General features: G+C 45.0%; 1 protein-coding gene and 1 long non-coding RNA gene across 9 annotated transcripts in view; both read right to left on the reverse strand.

Annotated features, from left to right (window-relative positions):
• The window catches only part of LOC127575095 (uncharacterized), a 149,298-nt gene that overhangs the window by 27,024 nt on the left and 97,234 nt on the right, over nt 1-25,040 (reverse strand). The gene's annotated exons all lie outside the window — the stretch shown is intronic.
• Nucleotides 1-25,040, reverse strand: part of LOC127575090 (xanthine dehydrogenase/oxidase-like) — a 93,472-nt gene that overhangs the window by 27,024 nt on the left and 41,408 nt on the right. For all 7 annotated transcript variants that reach the window (XR_007957007.1, XR_007957008.1, XR_007957009.1 and 4 more), the window contains 10 exons: nt 23,977-24,066; nt 20,581-20,750; nt 16,045-16,171; nt 13,340-13,459; nt 7,818-7,914; nt 6,246-6,370; nt 4,594-4,727; nt 3,752-3,839; nt 3,570-3,656; nt 1,257-1,448 (listed from right to left, as the gene is read on the reverse strand). Coding sequence is in view for 2 of the 7 variants with exons in the window: in XM_052024741.1 (XP_051880701.1) it covers nt 1,257-1,448; nt 3,570-3,656; nt 3,752-3,839; nt 4,594-4,727; nt 6,246-6,370; nt 7,818-7,914; nt 13,340-13,459; nt 16,045-16,171; nt 20,581-20,750; nt 23,977-24,066 (1,230 nt within the window). In the remaining 5 variants the exon portion in view is untranslated. The remainder of the gene's footprint in view (nt 1-1,256; nt 1,449-3,569; nt 3,657-3,751; nt 3,840-4,593; nt 4,728-6,245; nt 6,371-7,817; nt 7,915-13,339; nt 13,460-16,044; nt 16,172-20,580; nt 20,751-23,976; nt 24,067-25,040) is intronic.

Genomic DNA, 25,040 nt, shown 5'->3' on the forward strand with positions numbered 1-25,040 from the left:
TTCCCTGCATTAAACTTCATCTGCTGTGCGACTGCCCATTCCACCAGCCCGTTTATATCCTTCTGCCATCACTGTCCTCTTCGCAGTTCACAATGGTGATGTTTTGTGTCATTTCCTAAGTTAGAAGTTGTGGCTTGCACCTTGACTCATCCCCAAGTCCAGGTTATTAACATGGCCCTAACACTGATTGCTGGGTAACACCACTATTCACCTTCCTCCAGTCTGATAAAAGCTCATTCACCATAACCTATTGTTGTCCGTTAGCCAACTTTGTGTGCATTCTATCGATGTCTCTTTTATACTATCTGCTACAACTTTGCTGATAAGCCTGTTATGCGGCATCTTGTCAAAAGCCTTCTGGTGATCCATATACACTACATCAACTACGTTATTCTCATTAACTCTATCCGTTACCACATCAAAAATCAGATCAAATTGTTTCAACATGATTTGACCTTAACATCCATTCCTGCCTGCTTTAATTAATCCATTTCCATCTAGGTAACTATTAGTCCTGAACCAGATCCATGTTTCTAAAAACTTTAACACCGCTGAGGTTTAACCGACCTGCCTCAGTTTAGTGGATTATCCTTTTGTTGAATATTTGCAACTGTCTAGTCCTCTGGCCCCACCTCCATATCGAAGAAGATTGGACGTAATGTTGGTTGTTAGTGAGGGGGCGGCAAGGGTTAAAATCCTACTTGGGTGAAATGGTTACTCAATGTAAAGGGTGTGACAGTACTTAAAACCCCACCCAAGTGAAATTCTTGGTTCAAGTGAGTAGAGTGGCAGGAATTAAAATTCTGCCTGGGGGAAATACTGACCTGTGTATGATCTGGGGAGGATTAGCCTCAACAGCAAAACCTTACCTCCTGACCCTTGGATTTTATAAGATAAGATGTACATTGAAACACAGTGAAATGCATCTTTGCGTGGAATGTTCTGGGGCAGCCCACAAGTGTCGCCATGCTTCCGGCGCCAACACAGCATGCCCACAACTTCCTAACCCGTATGTCTTTGGAATGTGGGAGGAAATTGGAGCATCCGGAGGAAACCCACGCAGACACAGGGAGAACGTACAAACTCCTTACAGGCAGTGGCCGGAATTGAACCCGGGTTGCTGGTGCTGTAATAGCGTTACACTAACCACTATACTACTGTGCCTTTGTGAGCCCTTATCCGAGCCTGGGACCTCAATGTCCCTGTTCCTACCCCAACACCCTCCAACCCCCCAGCACCCCTCCCTCGCTCCATACTTGGTCTGCAGGTAGTCCGCTCTTCTGGATTACAGCGTCCATCCAAGTCTCAGCGATCAGCATTCCCTGAGGCCCCCCGAATCCGCGGAACGCTGTGTTGGAAGGCAGGTTCGTTTTGCAGGGGTAGCCAATCCCTCGAATGTTGGGGATTTTATAACTGTTCCCCATGTGGAACATTGCCCGCTCCAAGATCTGGTTTCAGAGATGGGCAGAGAGAGAGAGAGAGAGAGAGATGGCTGTGGAAAGAGTTACTTTACAGTTCACTCAGTAAACCAGTTGTTAACAAAATCATTAACCCCATAGCACATAACGTTGCAGCAGGAGGAAGCTGCTAGAGTCTGCTCTCTAATGAATCAGAATGGCTGACCTGCAGATTCCAAGAATATACCAACCTCTGTGACGTACCTACTGCCCAGTGGAATTGGGAAGTCCAAAGCTTCACAGCCCCAAGTGAAGAGGTTATTCTGTCAATCTAAAATGGCCAAATCCCGTATCTGGAGTGCTTGTTCCTTGGTTCTGGCATCCCAGCATGGAAACTTCTCTGCCGGTGACCACAAGAAACTGCAGAGAGTTGTGGACACAGCTCAGCACATCACGGAAAGCGGCCTACCCTCCACGGACTCTGTCCACATTTCTCGCTGCCTCAGTAAAGCAGCCAGCATAATCAAAGACCCCTCCCACCCCAGATATTCCCTCTTCTCCACCCTCCCATTGGGCAGAAGATACAAAAGCCTGGAAGTATGTACAACCAGGCTCAGAGACAGCTTCTATCCCGCTGTTATAAGGCTATTGAACGGTTCCCTAGTATGATAAGATGGACTCTTGACCTCACAATCTACCTTGTTATGACCTTGTTTGCCTGCACCGCACTTTCTCTGTAACTGTAACACTTTATTCTGCATTCTGTTATTGTTTTCCCTTGTACTACCTGAACGCACTGTTGTAATGAATTGATCTGTATGAATGGTACACGAGACAAGTTTTTCATCGTACCTCAGTACATGTGACAATAATAAACATATTTACCAATCTACCTTTCGTTGAGATTCATTGATTCCTCTATAGTTGTAGACTTAGAGTTGTAGAGTCATACATCACAGAAACAGGCCCTTCGGCCCACCATTCCATGCCAGCCATCGTGTGCCCATCTATACTAGTCTCATTTATCAGTAAGTGATCTGTAGCCTTCTATTATTGGCAATAAAAGTGGTTGTTTGGATACTTGTTCAACTTTTTAAGAGCACCTGCTTCCACCATCCACTTTCGCAGGGTGTTCCAGACTGCAAGCACCATCTGGGTGAATTTTTTTTTCCTTAGATCCTCTCTAACCCTCTTACTCCTTACCTTAAACTATGCCTTCTGGTTTTATGCATCTTTGTTACAGGGAAAAGATTCCCACCAATGGCCCTGTCTACATCCCTCATAATTTTGTCTACCTCCAACAGGTCTCCCCTCAGCCTCTTCCATCCAAGGAACATAAACCCAGCCTCTCCAGTCTCTCCTCATTACTGACATGTTCCATCCAAGGCAACACTCTGATGAATCTCTTCTGCACCCTCTCCAGCACATTCACATTCGTCCTGATGTGTGGTGACTGGAACTGCACACAATACTCCAGCTGTTGTTTGACCAAAGTTACATAAAGTTATTCCACATCTTCCATTTTCTTATATTCTATGCCCTGGTTCATGAAAGCCAGCATCCTGTATGCCTTCATCACCACCTTATCTACTTGTGCTGTCACCTTCAGAGATCTTTGGACTTGTACACCAAGGTCTGACAGTTCCTCAATACTTCTTAGGTCCTAATTATTCATTGCACATGTCCTACCCTTATTTGTCCTCCCAAAATGAATCTCCTCACACTTATCGGGATTAAATGCCATCTGCATTGCTCTGCCCAATTTACCAGCTGTTCAATATAATTCTGTAACCTGAGACTATCCTCCTCGCGATCCACAACACTGTCAATTGTCATAAGCTTGGGAATTTAAGCCTAAGTCTGGAGTCTTCCTGTAAAGGAATGTCCACCTCCTCCCACTTTGTGTCTCCTCTGTTTTCTTGTGAATGCTGCTTATCTGATATGCCTGTGATGCTGGCTGCAGTAAGTTTTTTATCGCACCTGTGCACACATGGACTTGTGCACGTGACAATAAACTCGATTTTGACTTTTTCCTTCACGGACGCTGCTCGACTTGCTGAGTGTTTTCTCTATTGTCTGCTTTTATTTTTGTCCTGTGTGGAATGGATCCTAATCACAATTAAAAGTAAAACTCTTCGTCTTTGTAAGGTTGTATATCTTAGCCTCACATACAGAAGACGAAAGGTCCAGGGTATTTCCTGCGTTACAGTAAAGTGTGAGATCCACGGCCACGATTTTCCCACTCTTCTGGTACCCAACCTGAAAGGAAAACGCAGGGAAAGATCCCATGAATGACAGGTGAACAATCCCAACAACAATTCCCTGGAACTGCCTCGTCATTCTCAAGGCCTTACCTTGTAGCGTCCCAGAAAAGGATTCCTTCCCCCGCTCACTAACATGTCCACATCACGACTGAGTGCACATCGAACGGGACGTTTTGTCCTGTCAGAGAGAAGAGGGGATGAAGAAGGAAGGAAGAGGAGCGGTGAAACCTTTCCCATTCTCACTGTGAATGCTCACACTTCCTGAAAACCAGTTTTTGAGGAGCTGCTCAGGTTTGGCATTGCCAAACACTTGGTGGTCATCCAGTTCTTTGACTTCCCTTTCACCACTGTGCCTAGAACTTAGAGTACAGAGACAGACCATTCTGCCCAATGGTTCCTGCTGGTATTTATCCCCCACACGTGCCACTTCCCACCTAACTCGATGTATCCTTTTGTTCATTTACCCACCCAGGAGTTTTTCAGGTTACCCTTCTGTTCAGTACGTTTTGTTTATTTATTCCCCCCCTCCCCTATTGTGCTGGCGATTTTCAGACTGGGCGGCACAGCGGTACACATCTAGTAGAACTACTACCTCACAGCTCCAGAGACCCAGGTTCGATCCCGACCTCCAGTGCTGTCTGCGTGGAGTTTGCACATTCTCCCTGCGACTGCATGGGTTTCCCCCCACCCCAACCAGGTGCTCCGATTTCCTCCCAAAGACGTGCTGATTGGTAGGTTAATTGGCCACTGCAAACTGCCCCTGGTGTGTGGGTGGGGGGTAGAATCTGGGGGGAGTTGACGGGAGTGTGGGATGAGCGTAAATGGCTGCTTGAATGTCAGCACAAACTCAGTGGGCTGAAGGGCCTGTTTTCATGCTGTATGACTCTATGACGCTGTACTGTCTGGCGATCTACTTCCGCGCTGACACATACTTATAAGCGGCAACTGCCACCACAGTCGACAGGATCGTGGAGCGTGACTCCTTCCCACCAAAGCCCCCTCCGAGCCGCTTCACCCGACACACGATCTTGTTGGCGGGGACACCAAGGACCTTGGCAACAATGACCTGCAGGAACACAGCAAGAGGCAAAGAGAATTTAACAACACAGGATAAATGCTCCGCCCCACTCTGGTTAATCTAACCGAATCTTCCCATGATGCAGTCGGTGGCACAGTGGCACAGCGGATAGAGCTGCAGCCTCACAGCTCCAGAGTCTCCGGTTCGATCCTGACCACCGGTGCTGTCCGTGTGGAGTTTGCACGTTCTCCCTGTGACTGGGTAGGTTTCCTTTGGATGTTGCATTTTCTTCTCACACCCCAACAGGGTGGAGGCTGGTAGATTAATTGGCCTCTGTAAATTACCCCTTAGTGTAGATGGTAGGATCTGGGGGGTAGTTTGTGGGAATGTGGTGTGAACATTCAAGAAACATCTGGATGAACACTTGAATTGCCAAGGCATTGGATGCTATGGACGCAATGTGGGTCAATGGGATCAGTATAGATGTGTACAATGGTCAGCATCGACATGGAGGGCCGAAGGGCCTGTTTCTGATCTATACAGCTCAATGAACACCAGTAGGTTACAGGGAAACAACGGACTGCAGATGCTGGAATCTAGATGAAAAACACAATGATGCTGGAGGAACTCAGCAGGCCAGGCAGCATCCGTGGAAGGAAGCAGATGGTCAATGTTTCGGGCCAGGACCCTTCACGTTGACAGCCTGCTTTTCTCCATGGATGCTGTCTGGCCTGCTAAGTTCCTCCAGGATCATTGTAGGTTACAGGGAAAGTTAGTGAGGAATGGGATTGCTCTCTGAGCCAGCAGAGACTCGATGGGCCAAAATGGCCTCCTTCTACGTCATAAAGCAAAACATGATCTAGTTCTACATTATTTAAAAGGAAGATCTGCACTTAGATCATGCCTCCCATGATTAGCCATGGTTTTGGTCGATAGCCTTCGTGATTTTAAATACCCCCCTCAGATCTCCTCAAACCCTCCTCTGTTCCAAGAAGAGCATCCAGCTTCTCCAGTCTATCCACATAACCAAACCCTGGAATCAATCCAGTCGATCTCTTCTGCTCCCTCTCTAAAGCGTCAATATACTTCCAAAATGGGTGGCACCCAGAACTGGACACAATATTCCAGTGTTTCATAAAGATTCATCAGAACTTCCTTGCTTTTTATGAACGAAGCCCTGGATCCCATGTGCTTTCTCAGTCTGCACTGCCGTATGTACCTCCCTCTCCAGATCCTTCTGTTCTTGTACTCCTTATGGAATTAATTCACCGACCCACACGTTTGAGATGTAGGAGGAAACCAGAGCACCCAGGGATCCGGTTTCCTCTGGTCACAGGGAGAACGTGCAAACTCCACACAGACAGCAGTGGAGGTCAGGACTGATCTCGGGTCACTGGAGCTGGGAGGCAGCAGCTCCCCTAACTGACCCATGGGGTCCATCAGCACAGACCAGGAACTGAGCCGTGGGGTCATTCGTCACTGCCACCCACAGATTGCAATAGTACTGAAGTAGATTGTCAGCTGATGACACCTGCATTGATGTAGCAACCGGTCAGAAGCACCTGCCTGTGTTTCTGAAGGGCTCTGTGTTGATGAAAAGACTTCCATTTCACCGTCTTCACCTCTGGGCACAGCCACCGTGCAGTGTGTCTCCAGGTAGAAGTGCTCCTGGCCTCCAATGTGTATTTCCCCTGTGGAACATCATTGATATAAATTTGATGCTGTCTCTCAACAGGGACATGACTCTGACAGAGAGTAACTTTGCAAATACAGCTGCACAATAGACAAAGGCAAGAAACTTACAGCACAGAGGAAGACAATACAGCCCAAACTGCTTACATTGAAGGGCCTGAGAGTTAATAAACATGTGTAGATAGTCTAACAGACAAGTAATCTGAACTCCTCGATCAGATTCTAGTCTGTAATCCCTCCCAGGTATCCATTATTCTATACATAAACCCCCTGAACCCCTGGATTAGATCCCAGTCTGTAATCACCCCCAGGTATCCAGTATTCTATATATAAACCCCCTGAACCCCTGGATTAGATCCCAGTCTGTAATCACCCCCAGGTATCCATTATTTTATATATAAACCCCATGAACCCCTGGATTAGATCCCAGTCTGTAATCACCCCCAGGTATCCAGTATTCTATATATAAACCCCCTGAACCCCTGGATTAGATCCCAGTCTATAATCACTCCCAGGTATCCATTATTATATATATAAACCCCCTGAACCCCTGGATTAGATCCCAGTCTGTAATCACCCCCAGGTATCCAGTATTCTATATATAAACCCCCTGAACCCCTGGATTAGATCCCAGTCTATAATCACTCCCAGGTATCCATTATTCTATATATAAACCCCCTGAACCCCTGGATTAGATCCCAGTCTGTTATCACCCCCAGGTATCCAGTATTCTATATATAAACCCCCCGAGCCCCTGGATTAGATCCCAGTCTGTAATCACCCCCAGGTATCCATTGTTCTACATGGATTGAAACAATAGTTGCAGTAGTGCAGAGACTGTGATGGCCATGTGTAGGAACTTAAGTGATGAAGACTCCTCAGATACTGTTGCCTTTTGTGTTTTAGTTTGTCTTCAGATATCACCTCACGTACAGCAAACAAGTCAAGACTTTGTCCTGCTTTAATGACTGGTTAGGGAAATAGATTTCTACACCACTTCAAAAGGGTGAAGTGGTTCTTATTGTGGTTTTCACACGTAGGGTATGTGGAACAAGCTGCTAAAGAAAGTGGTAGAGGCAGGTACGATTATAATGTTTAAACGATATGTGGACAGGTAGATTGATAGGAAAGGTTTAGAGGGATATGGGCCAAACACAGACAAATAGGACTGGCTTGGACAGACACCTCGGACACCATGTATAAATTGGGCTGAATGGCCTGTTTCTGTGCTGTATAACTCAATGACTCTATGAACCCCCTGAACCCCTCAACAATATTTCAACCTTCATTCAATCTCACTGTCATTTTTTTTCTGCTCTTAAACCCTCCAAAACTCATGATAAAACTCCAGAAGTCACAGCTCTCTTAATCTCAGAACACTAAAGACTTGACAAATAGATTTCTCAAGAATTCAGTTGATACTTAAAACCAGAACCACCAACAGACCCTCAACGATGTCATCAGCTTGTCCAAATCCTTGTTCGATGTTTCCATTCTCAAGTTTGAGCGGTGGAATGTGGAAGGATCGGTGACTGATAGCTTCCTGTTTCAGAAGAAATCTCTGGTCACTGCTTGGAACTGATAAGACGATTCATAAAAAGAGGCATTTTATCAAACCGGGCAACTCTGAGGAGTACAGGATTTGTAGTACTGGAGAATGTCTTGGGTCACACATTGTTGTCGATGTGAGGTATTGGTGACAGAAATATTCCCCAGGTCTTCCTTTCTAAACACTATAAGGCTATTTATGGGCCTGTTTCGAGTAGACACATGAACGATAATTGGTAAATGGTAATTGGTTTATTATTGTCACATGTACTGAGGTACGGTGAAAAACTTTGTTTTGCATGCCATCCATACAGATCATTTCACAACATCAGTACATTGAGTTAGTACAAGGGAAATGCAATAAGGAATACAGGATATAGTTACGGAGAAAGTGTAGTGCGGGCAGACAATAAGGTGCAAGGCCATGATGAGGTAGATTGTGAGGTCAAGAGTCCATCTTATCATACAGGAAGTCCTTACGAATAGAGAATTACTTTGTTTCTTTCTGTAGAGCCAGGCCATTTGGCCCAACTGACCTGTGCTAGCCTCTTCCCACCTTGCTTTACCAGAGTCTCCCAACATACCAAATATCTTTTGACAAAAACTTCCAGCTAATTTTGACACCAAATTATTTTCTTTTCACAGTTGTGTCCCGTAACGTGACCCCAAACTGTTGGTGCTTATTTACTTATCTGATTCTCATCAATAAATGCTCCTAGTTCTCCGAAGAGGTTTCAATCAAGTTGAACCGGAAGCATTGCTGCAGCAGAAATGCAATGGGCAACTGTGTCTATGAAGGTACAATGGGTAGCTGTGTCTATGCAGGGACAACGGGCAGATGTGTCTATGGACGTGTTACAGATTACTATTTATTGACCACAGTTCCACCTTCAATACTCTAATTCTAAGCAAACATCTCCAACCTCCTGGACCTGGGTCTCAGCACCTCCCTTTGCAACTGGACCCCTGTTTTCCTGATCAATGGAACACAATCAGTGAGGATAGGCAGCAACATCTCTGCCAAGATTATCCTCAACACTAGTGCCCCACAAGGCTGCATCCTCAGCCCTCTACTCTACTCTCTATACGCTCACGACTGTGTGGTCAGCTTCTGTTCTAACTCCATCTACAGGTTTGCAGATGACATCACAGTAGTGGGCCGTATCTCAAATAATGATGAGTCGGAGTATGGGAAGGAGATAGAGAGCTTAGTGACATGGTGTCATAACAACAACCTTTCCCTCAATGTCAGCAAAACAAAAGAGCTGGTCACTGACTTCAGGAAAAGGGGAGGTGGACATACACCTGTCTACATCAATGGTGCTGAGGTCAAGAAGATTGAGAGCTTCAAGTTCCTAGGAATGAACATCACCAGTAGTCTGGCCTGGTCCAACCATGTAGACTCCACATCCAAGAAAGCTCACCAGCACTTCTACTTCCTTAGGCGGCTAAAGAAATTCAGCATGTCCCCTTTGACTCTCATCAATTTTTATTGATGCACCATGGAAAGCATCCTATCTGGATGCATCATGGCTTGGTATGGCAACTGCTCTGCCCGAGACCACAAAGAACTACAGAGAGTTGTAGACACAGCTCAGCACATCACAGAAACCAGGCTCCCCTCCATGGACTCTGTCTACACTTCTCGCTGCCTTGGTAAAGCAGTCAACATAATCAAAGTTCCCTCCCACTCTGGACATTCTCTCTGCTCCCTCCCTCTCATCAGGCAAAAGATACAAAAACCTGAAAGCAGTACCACTGGGCTTAAGGACAGCTTCTATCCCGCTGTTATAAGACTATTGAATGGCACCCTTGTACAATGAGATGGACTCTTGACCTCACAATCTACTTGGTCATAACCTTGCACCTTATTGTCTACCTACACTGCACTTTCTCTGTAACTGTAACACTTTATTCTGTATCCTGTTTTTTTTTCCTTTGTACTACCTCGATGTACTGATGTGATGAAATGATCTGTATGGAAGGCAATGCAAAACAAAGTTTTTCACTGTACCTCAGTACATGTGACAATAATAAACCAATTTATCCATCAACATGCACACAGCAAGCTATGCTGAACTGCTTCCTGAGCAGATGAATATCAAATAATGCTGGAAATCTAAAAAAAATTAACTAAAATTTTTGCCTGCATCACCTTTGTATATTTTAAATTAAACCCAAAATTTTAAATCTGTGCCCTCTAATCCTTGGACCCTGTGGTAGTGGAAACAGCCTTGCTCTGTTTACTCTTTGTAAGCCCATCATGATATTGTCCACCTCAGTCAGATCTCCTCTCATCGTCCCAGGAGAACTACACCAGCTTCTCCAGTCTAACCTTGGAGCTGACATCTCTGGAACCATTCTTGTAAACTTGTTCTGCTCCTTCACAACCTCCCTAAGGTTAGGTGACCAGAATTAGATGCAGTGCTCCAGCGCTCAACATCAGCAAGACCAAGGAACTGATCGTGGACTTCAAGAAGGGGAGCTCAGGAGAACACACACCAGTCGTCATTGAGGGGTCAGGGGTGGAAGTGGTGGGCAGCTTCAAATTCCTGGGTGTCAACACCTCAGAGGATCTATCCTGGGCCCAATACATTGTTGCAATCATGAAGGAACACCAGCAGCTCTACTTTGCTAGGAGTTTGAGGAGATTTGGTACAAGACCATAAGTCATAGGAGCAGAATTAGGCCATTCGGCCCATCGAGTTTGCTCTGTCATTTGATCATGGCTGGTCTATTTTTCCCTCTCAATCCATTCTCCTTCCTTCTCCCCATAACCTTTGACACCCTAACTAATCAAGAACCTTTCAACCTCTGCTTTAAATATACCCAATGACTTGGCCTTCATAGCCCTCTGTGGCAATGAATTCCACAGATTCACCACCCTCTGGCTAAATAAATTCCTCCTCATCGCTGTTCTAAAGGGACGTCCTTCTATTCTGAGGCTGAGACCTCTGGTCCTAGACTCTCCCACTACCGGAAACATCCTCTCCATGTTCATTCTATCCAGGCCTTTCAATATTTGGTGGGTTTCAATGAGATTCCCCCCCCCCACCCCCCATCCTTCTAAACTCCAGTGAGTACAGGCCCAGAGCCATTAAACGCTCCTCATATGATACCTCTTTCATTCCCGGGATGATTCTTGTAAACCTCCTCTGGATCCTCTCCAATGCCAGCACATCCTTCCTTAGATATGGGGTCCAAGCCAGCTTGCAATACTCCAAATCTGGTCTGACCAATGCCTCAAAGCCTCAGCATTACATCATTGCATTTCTATTCTAGTCCTCTCGAAATGAATGCCAACATTGTATTTGCCTTCCTTACTACCAACTCAACCTGCAAGTTAAGTTTTAGGGAACCCTGCACTAGGACTCCCAAGTCCCTCTGCACCTCCGATTTCTGAATTTGCTCCCTGTTTAGAAAATAGGCCATACATTTATACGCCCTACCAAAGTGCATGACCATACGTTTCCCTACGCTGTATTCCATCTGCCACTTCTCTGTCCATTCTCCCAACCTGTCCAAGTCCTTCTGCAGATTCCCTGCTTCCTCAGCACTACCTGTCCCTCCACCTATCGTTGTCTCATCTGCACTGTCACCAAAGACTCTTACAAATTTCTGCAGATGTACGGTGGAGAGCATTCTGACTGGTTGCATCACCACCTGTTACGGAGACTTCAATGCATAGGATCGCAAGAGGCTGCAGAGGGTTGTAGACTCAGCCAGCTCCATCACGGACACAAACCTCCCTGCCATCGAGCACAACTTCAAGAGGCGGTGCCTCAAGAAGGCGGCATCCATCACTAAGGACCCTCACCATCCGGGACATGCCCTCTTCCCATTACTACCATTGGGGAGGATGTACAGAAGACTGAAGACCCACACTCAATGATTCAGGAACAGCTTCTTTCCCTCCACCATCAGATTCCTGAGCAATCCATGAACCCATGGACACTACCTCATTATTCCTATTTTTGCACTATTTAGTTTTGTAATTTATGGATTTTTATGTCTGCTGCAAAACAACAAATTTCACGTCATATGTCAGTGATAATAAATCTGATTCTGATTCTGAGCTGTGGGCCAAACATTCCATGCTTTTGCATAATTCAAGAATCCCAGGATCCCAAGTACTTTACTAATCACTCTCTCGACGTGTCCTCCCATCAGGACACTGAGGAAAACTGAAATTCTTTTCACAATAGTGTCATGGGATCCTTTTATGTTCACTAGAGGCAGCTCATGGGGCCAGGGATTAACATTTTATCCCTCAGCACTGCACTGGGCATGTCAGCTGAGATTTTGTCTGCAAGTCTCCGGAGTGGCACTTGAACTTGCAACCTCTGAGGGGGCGAGAGAGCCAATGTCACGGGTTTATCTGAAGGCCATTTTACCACTGCAGTTATGACTCCACCCCTCGATTCAACAGAGATGCCTTATAAACACCAGCATCTGGGCTGTAAGCATTTGTTTGTTAAACAGGGACTGTTAACTTTAGTAGTATGTGTTCAGTTTTGGTCACCCTACTATAGGAAAGATGCCATTAAGCTGGAAAGAGTCCAGAGGAGATTTATGAGGAGGTTGCCGGGACTTGAGGGACTGAGTTATAGAGAGAGGTTGAGCAGGTTGGAACTCGTTTCATTGGAGCGTAGGAGATCGATGGGTGATTTTATAGAGGTGTATAAAATCATGAGGGGCATAGATAGGGTGAATGCACACAGTCTTTTCCCCAGAGTTGGGGAATCAAGAACTATGCATAGGTTTAAGTTGAGAGGGGAGAGATTTAATAGGAACCTGAGGGGCAACATTTTCACCCAGAGGGTCGTCAGTACGTGGAATGAGCTGCCAGAGGAAGTGGTTGAGGTAGGTACATTAACAACATTTAAAAGGTACTTGGACAGGTACATGGATAGGAAAGATTTAGAGGGATATGGACGAAATGCGGACAAATGGGACCAGCTTAGGTGGGACTCTTGGTTGGCATGATCCAGTTGGGCCGAAGAGCCTGCTTCTGTGCTGTATGACTCTATGACTCGAAGTCACGGACACAGGACTGGTAGAAAAGGAATGAAATCCATGGTCATAATTCTTAGTTCTGGAAAGGTGGAGAACTTGTCTAATTAAGGGAGTATCTTTGGCTGCAGGGTAAATGGTAACAATGAAATGTGGATGGGTGAGGAGTAAACGCGCTGTAAGTCAATGCTGCAACAGCTACTTTAAAACTCTAGTTAACCATAGGAAATGTAACTCGTTTGAATCGTTACAACTTGTAAAGTTTTGGTTTTACTGGCTGTTTCATCATTGCATGCTTACCTTATCGATGTTAAATATTAATTTGAGGAGCGAATGTCAGTCATCCTGCCTGTTACATAAGTGGGTACAGGTCACAACATAATAACATAACAAGCTCATGTAGTTACCTGAATGGTGATAATGGGCTTTAGCTTTTTGTAAGTGACCTTCACTGCCTTTGCAGCGATCTGGGCATGAGCCTCTGTGTCAGCAACAACTGCCCCGATAATGTGTCCGACACAAGTGACCTACGCAGTGCACAGAAACAACATAGTGATTATAAGGCACACACACACACACATCCGCACACAGAACAAACAGGAGCCCTGCATCAACTTACACAGCAGTGCACAACCAGAGAATGTTAATCCTAGCCCCAGCCCCAAGCTCACTGAATGGTCAAAGTCTGGATCCAGAGTCAACTTCTGCCTGTGGTGGAAGGTGGTGCCCAACGTCCTCCATTAATGGGCATAAAAAAGGTGAAACCTGAGCTAAGGGCAGGAAGTGCTGGAAAGCTCGGCATTCAAGGGTGGAATTGGATGTCTGGGACTAATTCAGGGAAATTCCTGCCACAGTGACGGGCTGTCTATGAATGCTCTGGCTGCATTACACATTGGGTTCCCTTCTGTTGGTCCTGTAAACCGTGGCAGTGCCCAGAGGCACTAACAGGCAGCAGCCTGACCCAGCCACACAACCGCGGCCAATTCATTTCTGTTCCGTCGAGGAAACCAACTCCCTGACGTGGGGCAACAAACCGTCTGCTGGAGGAGCTCAGCAGGTCGAGCAGCATCTGTGGGTGGAAAGGAATTGTCGATGTTTCGGGTCAAAACCCTGCATCAGGACTGAGAGTGGAGAGGGGAGATGGCCAGTGTAAACAGGAGAAGGGGTCCCTTTCTCCCACACCCCTTCTCCTCTTTACACTGGCTATCTCCCCTCTCCCCCCTCCTTTGATGTGGGGTTTTGACCCGAAACGTCAGCAATTCCTTTCCCCCCCACCAACCCCCCATAGATGTTGCTCGACCCACTGAGTTCCTCCAGCAGATTGTCTGTTGCTCCAGATTCCAGCATCTGCAGTCTCTTGTGTTTCCACTGATGTGGGGAACTGCCCTGCTGTTTTAAATAACTGAAGGAAACCATCCTTCACTAACTGAACATGTTCAACATGTTCACTTGCTCTGGGATAAAACTGCTTAAGTTGCACTGGTCTCTAGTCATCATAGAACATTACAGCACAGTACAGGCCCTTCGGCCCAAGATGTTGTGCCGACATTTTATCCTGTTCTAATATCTATCTATCATGCGGCTATCTAAGAGTCTCTTAAATGTCCCTAATGTATCTGCCCCCACAACCTCTGCAGGCAGTGCGTTCCAAGCATCCACCACTCTCTGTGTAAAAAACTTACCCCTCACATCCCCCTTTATACCTTCCTCCAATCACCTTAAAATTAGGTCTCCTCGTGTTAGCCATTTTCACCCTGGGAAAAAGTCTCTGACTGTCCACTCGATCTATGCCTCTTATCATCTTGTACACCTCTCATCCTCTTTTTCTCCAAAGAGAAAAGCCCTAGCTCACTCAACCTATCCTCATAAGACATGTTCTCCAATCCAGGCAGCATCTTGGTAAATCTCCTCTGCACCCTCTCTAAAGCTTCCACATCCTTCCTATAATGAGGTGACCAGGTGATCATGTTAACAAAGAACATAGAATGTAGAACATGAAGCATAGAACAGTACAACACAGGAACAGGCCCTTTGGCCGAACTAATTAAGCTAATGACACCTAATCCTTTCTGCCTGCACATGGTCCACATCCCTCCATTCCCTGCACATTCATGTGCCTATCTAAGAGCCTGTTAAACGCCTCTCTCATATCTGCCTCTACCACCGCCCCCGGCAGTGCATTCCAGGCATCCACCACTCTCTCTGTAAAAACTTGCGCGGCACATCTCCTTTGAACTTTCCCCCTCTCACTTTAAATGCATGTCCTCTAGTATTATATACTCTTTCTCCAGACAGAGGTACACACTCTTCCTCTGGACAGAGGTACACACGAATGAATATCTGGGGTAGGTCACTAGGTTCCACCATGTGGTACAGGTTGTTACTGGGCCATGAGAGTCAATTCCCATTGTAGTTCGATGCTTACAGATGAAACTGATGCCCGATACATGAGAAAAGACTGTCCCAGTTCCCATGTTAACTGTGTTTTAAACGAGTCCACCTTCTTCACTTCCAGATAAATTACGGATGTCCCATCACAAGAAAAGTTCACCATAGCAAAATAGTGGAAATGTCACATAAAATCAGACAATGCTGAAAAATGCTCAGCAGTTCCACGAGCATCAGTGGCAAGAGAAACAGAGCTAATGTTTCAGGTCTCTGAACTTCCATCAGCTGAAGGAAAGTGCTCACGCAGTTGTCATACTCAGAGAAGAAACCAGGATCAGAACCAGGGTTTCGACCCGAAACCTCAGCAATTCCTTTCCCCCCACAGATGCTGCTGGACCCGCTGAGTTCTTCCTGTAGCTTGTTTGTTGTTCCATCTGATTGGGTCATGCTGAGATCTCCACAGCTACCCAAACAGGAAGTGACATACAGCCCTATGTCACCACTGTCCACACATTGCCCCGAGACCATGTCACCTTCCCTCCAACAACAGAAGCCGTGTATTTACATTTCATAATTTCATGGGGATGAAGATTGGGGTTGGGGGCTGGCGAATGGTGAGGCAGGGGTGGTGGACGATCCTCTGTGCCTCGGTTACAACCCAGGGTGTGAAGTTTAAGGGTTACCCCATGAAAGAAAACTGTTGTTGGCATTGGTGATCACTAACCACATCATCAGCGAACACGGTCTCATCCATTGCTATATGTCCGGTCACATTGCTTCCTGGGATGTCCTTGGCCGTGAGGAAACAGGTGACTCCAGGAACCTTCAGGGCCTGGCTAGTGTCAATTGAACTGCAGCAGAAAGGTGGAAAAGTGAATTGGTTCATGTCTAAGTTTCATTTCAAGCAGACAGAGTAGAAAACATCCAGGATGCAAGTATATAATATATACATGCTGTTACTCTACAATACCTACAATGGGCAAGTGTATGTTACAGGATGCTTTTATAAAATACATAATGGCTGTTACTGACCTCCAGGGAAGGAAATTTGCCATCCTTACCCAGCGTGACTGACTTGTAACTCCAACACCAACCTGTTGATTCTCAACTGCCCAAAGTGAGCCGTCAATGGGCAGTACAGGGGCAGCTTGATGTTCACATTGGATGAAGCTGTACATTGCATACACAATGTTACGGTCACATTTACTGACAGCAGCTTTTTTAAACTTGACTTCAAGTATTCACACTATCTTTGATAAGATGCCACCCAAGACGTTATGAAACAAATTAGAATCCTCGGTGCTGGGAGTAAAACATTTTCGTAGATTGAGGATTGGTTAATGGACAGAAAACAGAGTACAGGGGCAGCTTGAGAAGGGAATAAATACTGGCCCAGTCACTGATGCCCATGACACATCAGTGAATAAATAAATAGGAACACATTTATTATTTATTTATAGAAACACACTTCGCACATTGTTATGCAATATATAAAGGGAGCTAATTGCTCTTACAATATTTTTATCAAATCCATGAAAAAAAATACAGAATACATGCATCAAAAAAGAGAGCAAAAATACTACTGAATACATTGTGTTAAGTCATACTTAAGATCACAATACTCTAAATTAATAATCACATATAGTAGTTAGTTAATAAAGGAAAAAAAATTGAAATATTTTATTATAAAAAAAATCTACTCCCACTACCAAAAACCGAAGCTGGTTGATGGAAAAAACAAGGAAAAACCCTTAAAAATGTAACCATGTCAGCCAATATCTGCGTTTTAGTCACCAAATCAGAGATTTTGAAAATAATTCAGAAAAGGTCCCCACAAGGTTTGAAAGTCTAAGTTAGATACACAAACTGAACAGCGAATCTTCTCTAGATTCAGGTATGACATAACATCCCGTAACCATTGAGCATGGGTAGGTGGAGTAGCTTCCTTTCATTTAAGCAACACACCTCTCCTGGCTATAAGAGAAATAAAAGCCAGAATGTGTAAATCAGAAGCCTTCAAAGTTGTATCTTTTTCTCCAAGGATCCCAAACAGTGCAGTCAAAGGATTAAGTTTAAAATTTATTTTGAAAAGTACAGAAAAAGTTTGAAAGACCTCTGTCCAATATTTTTTAAGACTCTGACACGTCCAGAACATGTGAATTAAAGAAGCCACTCCATTATTGCATTTGTCACAGTAAGGAGATATATCGGAATAAAAACGGGATAATTTATCTTTAGACAAGTGAGCTCTATAGACCACTTTAAACTGAAGGAGAGAATGACGAGCACATAATGACAAAGTATTAACCAACTTGAAAATTTCATTCCAAGTTTCCTCAGAAATTGACATCTGCAAATCTTGTTCCCAAGCGTTTTTAATTTTATCTAGTGGCACCTTACTCATTCCTAGTAATCTGCCATAAATATTAGATATTGAGCCATTCTGAAAGGGTTCCAAATTAAAAATTACATCTAATAAATTTTTATCAGGACTCAAAGGAAAAGAATGTAATTGAGATCGAAGAAAATCTCTAATTTGTAAATAAAAAATGAGTTTTTGGTAAATTATACTTGGTAGACAATTGTTCAAACCAAGAAAGGTTTCCTCCAACAAACAGATCTTGAAAACAAGTAATACCTAATTTGTCCCACTGTTTTAAGGGCGCTAATTGCTAATGTCTAATATATTTACAGTTGTAATGTAAAATATGAGCCCAACACCGTAACTATAACTGAGGTTTTTACCAGCAGTGACAGCTTGATGTTCGCATTGGGTGAAGCTGTACATTGCATGCACTATGTTACTGTCAAATTTACTGACAGCAGCCTTTTTAAACTTGGCTTCAGGTTTTCACACTATCTTTGTTGAGATACCACCCAAGAAGTTATTAAACAAAACTAGAATCCTCGATATTGGGAGTAAAACATTGACATAGAGTGAGGATTGGTTAAGGGACAGAAAACAGAGTCAGATTAACCTCGACCCATTGCAATTTGCCTACTGCCGAAACAGGTCTACAGTGGACGCCATCTCCTTGGCCCTACACTCAGCTCTGGAGCATCTGGACAGTAAAGACACCTATGTTAGACTATTGGTTATTGACTACAGCTCCGCCTTCAATACTATAATTCCAAGCAAACTCATCATCAAACTCCGAGACATGGGACTCAACATTTCCCTCTGCAACTGGATCCTTGACTTTCTGACCAACAGACTGCAATCAGTGAGGATAGGCAGCAACACCTCCAGCACGATTATTCTGAACACTGTGTCCTCAACCCTCTACTCTACTCCTTATATACTCCTGACTGCATGGCCAGATTCTGATCTAACAGCATCTACAAGTTTGCAAATGATACCACCATAGTGGGCTATATCTCAAATAACGATGAGTCGGAGTACAGGAAGGAGATAGAGAGTCTAGTGACATGGTGTCATGACAACAACTTTTCCCTCAGTGTCAGCAAAACAAAAGAGCTGATCATTGACTTCAGGAAAGTGGGCGGTGTACATGCTCTTGTCTACATCAATGGTGCTGAGGTCAAGAGGGTTGAGAGCTTCAAGTTCCTGGGAGTGAACATCACGAATAGTCTGTCCTGGTCCAACCACGTAGATGCCACGGCCAAGAAAGCTCACCAGCACCTCTACTTCCTCAGGAGGCTAAAGAAATTTTAGCACAGGACTTAGACAGGATTTACTCACTTTTGTAAAAGCATGGCTTAGTAGAGATAGTCAGCGTGGCTTTGTGTAGGGGGCGTCCTGTCTCACAAATTTGATTTGAGCTTTTTGAGGAAGTGTTAAAAATGATTGATGGGGGTAAGGCAGTGGATGTTGTCAATAAAACGTTTGACAAGGTCCCTCATGGTAGGTTAGTCCAGAAGATTAATGCTCATGGGATCCACAGTGAGTTGATAAATTGGATCCAAAATTGACTTGATCATAAAAGGTCATAGGTAGTGGTAGAGGGATGTTTTGCTGACTGGAGCTCTGTGGCCAGTGGTGTTCTATAGGCATCAGTGTTGGCACCTCAGTTGTTTTAATATATATTAGTGATTTGGATGTAAATGTAAGTGGTCTGTTTAGTCAATTTGTAGATGACATAACATTTGGTGGAGTTATGGATCATGAGGAAGGTTGTCAAAGGATACAACAGGATGTAGATCAGTTGGAAATTTGGGCAGAGAAATGGCAGATGGAGTTTAATCCAGACAAGGTTAGTCCATGTTTGGAGTACTGTGTGCAGTTCTGGTCACCACACTACTGGAAGGATGTGGAGGCTTTGAAGAGGGTGCAGAAGAGGTTCATCAGAATTGTTGCCTGCATTGGAGCGCATCAGCTGTAAGGATAGGTTGGACAAACTTGAATTGTTTACTCTGGAGTGTTGGAGGTGAAGGGGCGACCTTTTAGAAGTTTATAAAATTATGAGAGGCATAGATAGGGTAGATGGTGATGAGTCTTTCTCCCAAGGTGGAAATGTCAAATACTAGAGAACACAGGTTCAAGGTGAGAGGGGGAAAGTTTAAAGGAGATGTGCGGGGCAAGTCTTCTCACGTAGAGAGTGGTGGGTGCCTGGAACCTGCTGCCAGGGGAAGTGGTGGAAGCAGATATGATAGCAACATTTAAGATGTACTTAGACAGGCACATGAACAGGCAGGGAATGGAGGAATGCAGATCATGTGCAGGCAGGTGGGATTAGTTTAATTTGGCATCACGGTCGGCACAGACATTGTGGGCTGAAGGGCCTGTTCCTGTGCTGTACTCTGTTCTCTGGGAAGTAATCTCAATGAACTTTACAAAATTCTTACAGACCTTGACAGGGTAGATGCAGAGTTTATGTTCCCTAGCTGGGGTGTCCAGAACCAGGGGTCACCATCTCAGAATAGGGGGTCAGCCACTCACGACAGAGGTGAGAAGAAATTTCTCTTCCCAGGGACAGAGGATAGATTTTTGGATATGGAGGGAACCAATGCCAGGACTGGTGCAGGAAAATGGTGCAGAAGTAGATCAGCTATGATCTTACTGAATGGTGGAGCTGACGGGAAGGGCCGAATGGCCTACTTTGCCCCTGTTTCTTTAGTCTTTATGTTCAAGGCAGCATTCTAATTTTTTCTGGATTACTAGTTCTGTCACATAACCACGGCACTATCAAGCCCCACGCTAACTGAAACATGCAATGTGTAATATACATGTAATATACATACTCTGTGGCCTGTTGATTATTTCCTGGGCCATTGTCACAGGACCTGAACGAGTAGTTACCTGATCTGGGCGTGAGCTTCCGTGCTGGTCACTAAAGCCAGGTACAACTCCTTCTCAAACCGCGGCAGGTCATCGCAGTAAATGGCCTCCCCCGTGGCCTGTTTGAGGCTCGACAGATGCGGCAGTGGATGGCCAACCACGTCCGTGGGGACCTGGTCAGGAGGAGCTCCCTGTGAAAGTCCATCGAGAGAAGAGCTGGTGATCAAACAGGCAGGATCCAGAGATCGTGTTTCCGTCATCCTGTCAGCAAACTCTCCAGCTCACCATTCATGAACCTCAGAATATGGCAGCACAGAAGGAGACCAAGATCATATTATAGAGTCATAGAGTCATACAGGATTCTGCCCACCACGTCCACATCAACCCACCCATATTGATCCCATCTTGACCCATAGCATTATATGCCTAGGTGATTCAAATGCTCAACGAGACACTTCTTGAATGCTCTCAGCAACTCTGCTTCCACCACTCTCTTTAGCAGTGTATTCCAGGTACTCAACATTCTCTGGGTGAAAAAGATCCCCCTCAAATCCCCTCTGAACCTTATCCTTACCTCAAGTCTATGTCTTCTTGTTTTATCTCCCTCTGATCTGGGGAAGAGTTTCCTGCAGTCTGCTCTATCCATTCCCCTCAGTCATGTTCCCTCTTAGCCTTGTGTGCTCCTGGGGAAACAGACCTAGCCTCTCTAGTCCCTCATCATGAATGGTGAGGCAGGCTTGAGGGGCTGTGTGGCCCACTACTGCTCCTATATTCTTGTATTCTTGAGCAGTCCAAGGACAGGAAGGAGCTTCCTCACCCACATAACTGTGAACCTTTACCATTCCCTGTTGCAGAGGGCAACAGATACTCTTCCAGTTCAGTGCTGAGATGATTACAGACCCTGACTGTAAGGGGGTCAAGGACCGTGGAGAGTGGATGGGAAAGTGAGGTTAAATGATTCGCCAAGGTCTGGTGGTCATCTCCTGATCTCTTTCTTTTGTTATGATGCGTGACAATGCCCCTAATCACCGATCCAACCCTCCAGGTCTTTTCTCAACCAACTCACCCTCCCACTTGCAGAGATTTGCAAGCCGGCTCCATGTTTGGCTGACCTGTTATTGGATCTTGGGATAACAACATCCCTTTGTCCAATCAAGCCCAGAGGAGGAGTGGTATCTTCCCAACAGACCACAGAGTGGATGGTCCTTTGGAACCACTGCAGCCTCTGGCCTTTATTCCCATGGCAACACACGTCCAACTTTTGTAAAATGGCGATTTGGATAGAAATGTAGAAAATAGGGGCAGGAGGAGGTCACTTGAACCTTCAAACCTGGTCTGTTATATATCCATGGTTGATCATCCAAATTCAGTCCCCTGCTCCAACTCTCTCCCCAATTCTCTTGATCCTTCTTGCCCTAAGAACAATATCTAACTCCTGCTAGAATATATTTAATAACATGGTGCAGCCGTAGGTCACTTAAGACTGAGATGAGAAGTTGCTTCATGCAGAAGATGGTGAATCTTTGGAATTCTCCACCCTGGGTGCTGAGGAAGCTCAGTCACTGAGTTCAATCAAACCAGAGACTGATAAATTTCTTGTCCTTCGGGGAATGAAGGGGTATGGTAAATTGGTTTATTATTGTCACATGTACCACAGTACAGTGAAAAACTTGTCTTGCATACCATCCATACAGATCAATTCATTACACAGTGCATTGAGGTAGTATAAGGTAAAACAATAACAAAATGCAGAAATAAGTGTTAAGTACAGAGAAAATGCAGTGCAGGTAGACAATAAGGTGCAAGGTCACAACGAGGTAGATTGTGAGGTCAAGAGTCCATCTTATCGTACTAGGGGAACCATTCAAGTCTTATAACAGCGGGATAGAAGTGGTCCTTGAGCCTGGTGGTATGTGCTTTCAGGCTTTTGTATCTTCTGCCCGATGGGAGGGGGGAGAAGGGAGAATGTCTGTGATGGGAGGGGTCTTAGATTATGTTGACTGCTTTACCAAGGCAGCGAGAAGTGTAGATAGAGTCCATGCAGGGGAGGCTAGATCTGAGGACAGTGCTATAAAAAGGCACTGAGGTTGAAGATCAGCTGTGATCTTGATGAATGACAGAGTAGTCTCAAAGTGCTAAATAGTCGACTCCTACTCCTCATTCTTATGTTTTTGTTCAATAACAACAGGATAATCAGTTTTATTGAAAGTGTCTGAGGGATTAACTAATGCCTGGGGTGTCAGGTAGGTCTCCTGCACTTCTTTGAAAGAGTGTTGTTGGATCTCTTAAACCCATATGATGGGGTCTCTTTATAACATCTCATCCAAAAAACGACAACCTAGACAGTGAAGGCCTCTCCAAGTAGTCCACCAGGGTGACATTTTATTATTCAAACTGCAGAAATGGCATTTGAACGCTTATGCTTGTGACTAATACAATATAATCTGTCCTGGTCCAACCATGTAGATGCCACAGCCAAGAAAGCGCACCAGTGCCTCTACTTCCTCAGGAGGCAAAAGAAATTTGCCATGTCTCTGTTGACCCTCACCAACTTTTATAGATGCATCATGGAAAGCATCCTATTTGGATGCATTGCAGCTTGGTATGGCAACTGCTCTGTTCGGGACCTCAAGAAACTGCAGAGAGTTGTGGACACAGCCCAGCACGTCATGGAAACCAACCTCCCCTCCATGGACTCTGTCTACACTTCTCACTGCCTCAGTAGAGCAGCCAGCATAATCAAAGACCCCACCTACCCTGGACATTCTCTCTTCTCCTCCCTCCCATTGGGCAGAATATACAAAAGCCTGAAAGCACGTACCACCGGGCTCAAGGACAGCTTCTATCTCACTGTTATGAGACTATTGAACGGTCCCCTAGTATGATAAATTGGACTTTTGGCCTCACAGTCTGCCTCATCATGGCCTTGCACCTTATTGTTTACCTGCAGTGGACTATCTCTGTAACTGGAACACTATATTCTGCATTCTGTTATTGATTTTCTCTTTTACTACCTCGATGTACTGATGTGATGAAATAATCTGTATGGATGGCATGCAAAACAAAGTTTTTCACTGTACCTCGGTACATGTGACAATAATAAACCAATTTACCAATTTAATACATGAACATGAATTGATTAACTAGAGAATGGTGGGTGGGATTTGGTTTTGGAATTGACAATGAGACACCTTTTATTGACAATTCGAAGGAAAATCAGGAAACCTGTTTTGTGGTCACCGTGTCTTTTTGCTGAAACATTCTTTCTGAGGGAATTGTGCCCATGTGGAATTTACTCCAAGCGATCTGCTTTACAGATTATCTGGAGCCTCTGCTTGTTCAGGGAGATGCAACAGCTTCAAGGATTAAAGGATCACCTCTATGAAGCATGACCCTTTAACCACAGGGTCCACTAACCTGAAACAGCTGCACAGATGATGTCGGGTCCTTGTGGAATAACTCAGTGGCACTGATCTGTTCTGGTGGGATGGATTCCACTTGAAAATCCTAGGGGAGACAGGGTGTGGTGTGGGGAACAGAAAATCAACCAGGCAGTCATTATAACGTACAAACTTTTCCCCAAACAGCAGTGCAGAAAGTAATTCTCTGAGTGAAACACTTTTCAGGTGGTCTGACAAGATAAAGGGACACGGTGGTGCTGCAGGTAGTGCAGCTGTGTCACCGCATCAGAGACCCGGGTTCGATCCTGACCTCTGATGCTGTCTGTGTGAAGTTTCAACGTTCTCCTTGAAGAATTCTCCACTGTTCTAACCGCCTCCCTCGCTTTCTGTACAACTGAAAAATTAACTTGTTTCCTTTCCTCCATCTCCAACTGTTTTGATTTTTGGATTCTTCTCCAAGTCAACTTTGTGCCTATTTTTAACTGAAGTTGGGCTAACATGCCAGACCTTTCACTGGAGCTGGGAGCCCCTTGTGTCTGGTAACGTCTCAGAAAAATTATGTTGCCCCTTGTTAGGAGCGATCCGGTGGCCAACAGAACACAAAGAGATCTACGTTCATAAACCCCTCAGCAAACAGTGGTGGAATAACTATAAACAACACGTGCTGAGTATTCCCAGCGTTTACAACAAATACTGACCCATAGAACAATACAGCAATGGACAGGCCATTCAGCTCACAATGTTGTGCCAGTCGATGCCAATTTATACTAAATGCCCTCTTCCTGTGTATCATCCATATCCCTCCATTCCCTTCATATTCACGTGTCTATGTAAAAGCCTCTTAAACTCCACCAAACTGCCTGCCTCCACTATTACCCCTGGTAACCCGGTCCAGGCACCGACCACTCTCCGCGTAAAAAAACCTGCCCCTCACGTCGCCTTTAAACTTCCCCCCTCTAACCTTAAAAACTTGTCCTCTGGTGTGTGACATTTCTACCTTGGGGAAAAGATTCTGACTGTCTACCCTATCTGTGCCTCACAGAATTTAAAAAACCTCTATCAGGTGTCCCCTCAGCCTCC

Source organism: Pristis pectinata, chromosome 10 (genome assembly GCF_009764475.1).
Source record: "Pristis pectinata isolate sPriPec2 chromosome 10, sPriPec2.1.pri, whole genome shotgun sequence".
Classification (NCBI taxonomy): Eukaryota; Metazoa; Chordata; class Chondrichthyes; order Rhinopristiformes; family Pristidae; genus Pristis; species Pristis pectinata.